This window comes from Medicago truncatula, chromosome 1, assembly GCF_003473485.1.
Source record: "Medicago truncatula cultivar Jemalong A17 chromosome 1, MtrunA17r5.0-ANR, whole genome shotgun sequence".
Classification (NCBI taxonomy): domain Eukaryota; kingdom Viridiplantae; phylum Streptophyta; class Magnoliopsida; order Fabales; family Fabaceae; genus Medicago; species Medicago truncatula.
The window spans coordinates 12,009,481-12,014,822 of NC_053042.1; the positions used below are offsets into that span (position 1 = coordinate 12,009,481).

General features: G+C 30.3%; 1 protein-coding gene across 1 annotated transcript; it reads left to right on the forward strand.

The window, feature by feature from the left end:
- The first annotated feature begins 1,024 nt into the window (after nt 1-1,024).
- On the forward strand, nt 1,025-4,609 carry LOC25482611 (probable xyloglucan endotransglucosylase/hydrolase protein 28). The gene is made up of 4 exons (XM_013611197.3): nt 1,025-1,434; nt 1,529-1,629; nt 2,500-2,708; nt 3,717-4,609. Exons 1-4 carry the CDS (start codon nt 1,245-1,247, stop codon nt 4,201-4,203), a joined length of 987 nt encoding a protein of 328 aa, XP_013466651.1. The 5' UTR covers nt 1,025-1,244; the 3' UTR covers nt 4,204-4,609.
- Nucleotides 4,610-5,342: the final 733 nt, after the last annotated feature.

Sequence of the window (5,342 nt, forward strand, 5' to 3'; positions counted from 1 at the left end):
ATATACCATCCGTCTCACAATTATTGTCTCTTTAGTATTTTTTTATTTTCTCAAAATAATTGTCACTTTACAATACTAATGCAACATTTATTATTATTTTCCACTATTATACCCTTATTTATTGAATTACATCCAACTTAAATACTCCATTAACTACAATTAATAAGAGTGTATTAGTAAATGTTACTAATTTTACCATTGAAATCAACACAATTAATCATTTCCTTAATAATCGTGCACAAACCTTAAACGACTAATATTGTGAGATGGATGAAATAGTTTTTTATTATATCCATTACAATACATATCAAATACGATATCATTTTCTATCATAATTCAAATTTTGGTTTATCACGTTGAGAAAGTCCGACCTTTTCAAATTTATCAAATCGTATTTAATAAATACCAATAAAATCAAAATGGTAGATCTTCATTAGATGTTAGTGTAAAATTAATTAACACAAGCAAACCAAATCATTATGCTCAATGATTAACGAGCTTCAACAAATAATGATTCATTAAAAGAATTTGAGTTGAATTCTCGAGTGAAATAATTCTTTGTCAAATTTTGTTTATCTCATGGTCAAACTCTAGTTTACAGAACCCTATTTTCCTACGAATCGAAGGGTTAATACTGAAAGTAAAAATGAGTAGTGATATTTGTACAACCATTTGTGACAATATTATGTGATAACCTTTTTTTATTGGTCAAAAACAGTAGAGAGAATAAAAATGTAACATAAGTGTGAGAGATATAATTGTCTAAAAATTGTTACAAAATGGTCGTAAAAATAACATTTCTCAATAAAAAATTACAAAGACAATGTATACATCATTATTTAACAAAGTTTCAAAGAAACTTTTTTTTTTTTTCCTTCAAAAAAAAAAAGAAACTTTTTTTTTTAATATAAGAATTTATTTCAAAGAAACGTTGGGAAGAAAAATAATAAAAAATTAAGAAAATTGTCTACAAAGGAACCGCTCCACAACATAATACATCCCATAAACAAAGCAAAGCACCTTCATTCACTCATCACTCTCTTTCTCTCCTCTTCTTATATTCTTCTTCTTCTCCTTTTCTTTCTCTTCTCTCTATCTTATTTTTTTCTCTTAATTATTCTTATTCTTACATATATTTAATTTAATATTTCACACCCTTAAGAAAAATTTCTGTGACACACATGAATCTATAGAAAGAAAAAAAGAACATATTTGATTGATCATTAAACAAAACAAACAAAAACATGGAAAAGATTCAAATGATGTTGTTCTTGTTCTGTTTTTTTATTTTTGTTATGCCTTGTTACTCTGTTTCACCTAGAAATTTTCCTATTATACCTTTTGATGAAGGGTATACACCTTTGTTTGGAGACCATAACTTGATCATTCATTCTGATTCCAAAGCTGTTCATCTCTTACTTGATGAGTCTTCAGGTTCTTCATCTTCAACGTTTATCTCTTAATTGATTTTTAATATTAAAATTTCTGTTTTTTTGAATATATTTTTTCTGTTTTGTTCTGTTTTCAGGCTCTGGATTTGCTTCTCATGATCTTTACCTTCATGGTTATTTCAGTGCTTCCATTAAATTACCTTCTGATTACACTGCTGGAGTTGTGGTTGCATTTTATGTGAGTGACACCTCGTCATATACTAATGATCTATTAACTATAAAGCACAAACATTCCTCGGATTAAGTGTGTCTGGGTGTCCGACATGACATCGACACCTATGATTATACTGAAATTATATCATTTTCTTAAATTATTACTTATGTTGATGTGTCATGTCTGGTGTCCATGTCTCTGCTTCATAGTCGATGAAACACTAACACGGACACCAAAGACTGACTAGTCCACATCTTTAGAAAATGATTTTAACGGGTTGTTGGTGTTGTGTTGGCCACCAGCCACCTTTTGATCAAAGGTGTCGCTGCTAGAAAGCTAGTGATGTCATGATTTGAATGGGTCGTTGGTGTCGTGTTGGATACCAGCCACCCTTTGATCAGAGGTGTCGTTGCTACAAAGCTAATGATGTCATTTTTATTCTTTTGATTTTAATTTTTGAGATCATTTTTTATATTTTAATTAAATTTTAATGTTTGCAAATTGCAATATTAATTATTTTTACACTTTCAGCATGTTGAAGCTTTCAGTTTCTTTAGTCTTTATGATCAGTAAAGGAAGAAAACAAAAAATTAATTATCATTATTATGTTTCTGCTTTTGACCCTTTTTTTCCAGCAAAAGTTTACTGGTATGTTTGAAAATTTTGAAAGAAACTGTCATTTGGTCTCTTTGTCTTGTTCTTCATTTTCAACTTTGTGCATGCTTGAAATCACGGCGAGTTTGACAAAATCACACTGACGTGATTACGTTGAATTTCTAAATTTTGTTGAAGTTCAAAAAAAAAATTTGACAAAATCGCGGTGGCCTAATTTGCCATCAATTGCACTAATTTTACCTGAAAAATGTAAGAAAAAAATATTAATTTATTCTGCAGTTGTCAAATGGTGACATGTATGAGAAGAACCATGATGAAATAGACTTTGAATTTTTGGGAAACATAAGAGGCAAAGATTGGAGGATTCAAACAAATGTTTATGGAAATGGAAGTACAAACATTGGAAGAGAAGAAAGATATGGTTTATGGTTTGATCCTTCAGAGGAATTTCATCACTATAGTATTCTTTGGACAGATTCTAAGATAATGTAAGCAAAATCTAATTTACACCCTTAAAATGCTATATTTAGTTATTTGATTCTCTTTTTTACTTGTTATAGTAAAAGTTTCTTTATGAATTGTTTTATTTTCATTTATGTTTCACCATTCCCTTGCTTGTACTTTTTGTTCAAAGATGTCTTTGTTTTTCTTCTTTTACCATTTACCACATCCACAGATTTGTGAAAACTGGTTTTTGCTTTTAGTAGGACTATTACTATGTACAATTTTTGCATTGATGACTTTCTGATAATGTGTAAAAACCATATGTCATCAGAACTATATATTAAATTTTATGTATATCCTTAAAGGGAGGAACCCACAAGATAAAAAGTTGGTGGCATGTGACCATTGTATAAATTCCTAGGTATTGAGTCATCATGAGCTTAGCTCAGTTGGTAGGTATAATGGATAATATATGCAGGGCCTAGGGTTCGAACCCTGGACACCAGCAAAAAAAAATTCCTAGGTATTGGAATCTTTATGAAATTTAGGAGTTGGATTACTATTTTGTCTAACCTAAATTCATGAATTAGCAATCAATATTTGTACCTTAGTTACCATAGTTACCAAGCAGGTTTCATATGTGTCTCCGAACCGAGTCGTAAGAGTTGAGACGCTGAACGAATGTTAATAATGAGGTTTAGGGTTTGATCCTTGCTCCTAACACATTAACCATTAACATTTGCCTATAAGAAATATATATCAGAAGTTACTGCAGCCGCAAATCTCAATTGTTAGATGAAAATTAGTCGAACCGTGTTTCGAGTTGTATTTTAAATCCGATTTAATGATTGAAAAACACGGACCGTCTGATCTTCATCCAATGGTTGAAATCTGCAGCTGCTAGAACTCACGATTTCGTAGAATCTATTTCGTATTTCCTGTATACAAATTTGAGAAATAGGAGGAAATTATTCTTGCCTAACTTTCATTATGTTGACTATGTGAATTTTACTTTATTAATTAAGTGATTCATAATTTTTATTCTTTTGCAGATTTTATGTAGATGATGTTCCTATCAGAGAAGTAAAGAGAACTGAGTCAATGAGAGGAGATTTTCCATCAAAGGCTATGACTTTGTATTCTACCATATGGGATGCATCTACTTGGGCTACCAATGGAGGAAAATACAAAGTAAACTACAAATATGCACCCTATATTGCTGAATTCTCCGACTTTGTCCTACATGGTTGTGCAGTTGATCCTATTGAGCATGTGACCAAGTGTGACAGTGCTCAAAGTTCAGAAACTGTACCTTCTGATGTTACACAACTAGAAAGAATCAAAATGGAGAACTTTAGGTTGAAACACATGACATATTCTTACTGTTATGACAAAACTAGATATAAAGTCCCTCTACCGGAGTGTGTGATCGATTCGCGACAAGCTGAAAGGCTGAGAAAATTTGATCCTGTTACATTTGGTAATGGCCGGCACCGCCGTGGAAAGAGACATCACCAAAACAAAGTTACTTCGTTTTAGTGCATGTTTGGATTCAGAACGAGTTAAACAAAATCAAAATTATGGTGGATCCATGTGATTCTGCGAAAATCGATGTCCAAACAAACATGCACTAAAACAAATAGTATGTTACAATATGAAGATTTTGTCATACAAGAAATATGTTATCATAATCTCTTTTGCCTTTCATTTTGGTGTATAGAGTTAAGAGGGGATTGAGCATACAAGTCCATAATAGTTATATGATTATTATTAATGCTGGTGGGTTATTACTTACTGTATAGTTCACCATCTCTTTAGGTTCTTAGGTAATTTTATCATTTAATGTGGTCTATTTTTATTATAAATTGAATCTTATGATGATTTATGTAACCCCTTTGTGTCATGTAATCTATAAATTGAATGACTTTACATCCTTTAATACAAATATTTGATCTCATTTCATTTTTTCAAAATACCTCCTTCGATCCTATTTATAAAAGATATTTAAGTCAACAAAAGTTGATGTATTTGATTCAATTTTTAACAAGATACATTAATTTTTGTTGATTTAAATTTTTCTTATAAATAGGACCGGAATGAGTAATTAAAAACCAATTGTATTCTCTAAATTTTCTCCCATGAACATTTGTTCCATGAGAATAAAAAACTTATTAAAAAATAAAATCTTAATTAATTAAAGGGTATTGTAGGAATAATAATAGCATTGAAATTAGTTAAAATTTGTTTATATTTTAGATCATAAAATATATTTTTGTTGTTGTTATTGTTGCTTGAATTGAGGATTTAGACACACTTCATGAATTTAATAAACTATAGTACTTATTATTTTGCTTGAAGTTAGGTGTGAATTATTTTTATATCTTACCAGTACCAGTTATCCAATCCAATATGAAAGCTAGCAATGCAAGTTGTTGAATATTTTTTAGCTTAGGACTGTACTGAAATATATTGGACTGACTTTAAAATTGATAAGGTCAGATTTTGTCAGCTTAAGGACATAAAATGTTGGCATTTTGTCAATCTAATTGGAATCCAAAGTCAAGATGAGTGTGACAAATGCTGCAGTAGTAATGCTGCAACTGCTTAGTTTACTCATGTTTTCATTAAATAGTGACCAAATTTTCTTACTCTCTCTCTTTACATTTTTTATCTTCTAT

Excerpts from the sequence above, each read along its gene's own strand:
- LOC25482611 (XM_013611197.3), top strand. The coding sequence starts at position 1,245 with ATGGAAAAGATTCAAATGATGTTGTTCTTGTTCTGTTTTTTTATTTTT. Across the intron at positions 1,435-1,528 it reads CTTACTTGATGAGTCTTCAG|GCTCTGGATTTGCTTCTCAT; the intron begins GTTCTTCATCTT and ends TTCTGTTTTCAG. Across the intron at positions 2,709-3,716 it reads TGGACAGATTCTAAGATAAT|ATTTTATGTAGATGATGTTC; the intron begins GTAAGCAAAATC and ends ATTCTTTTGCAG.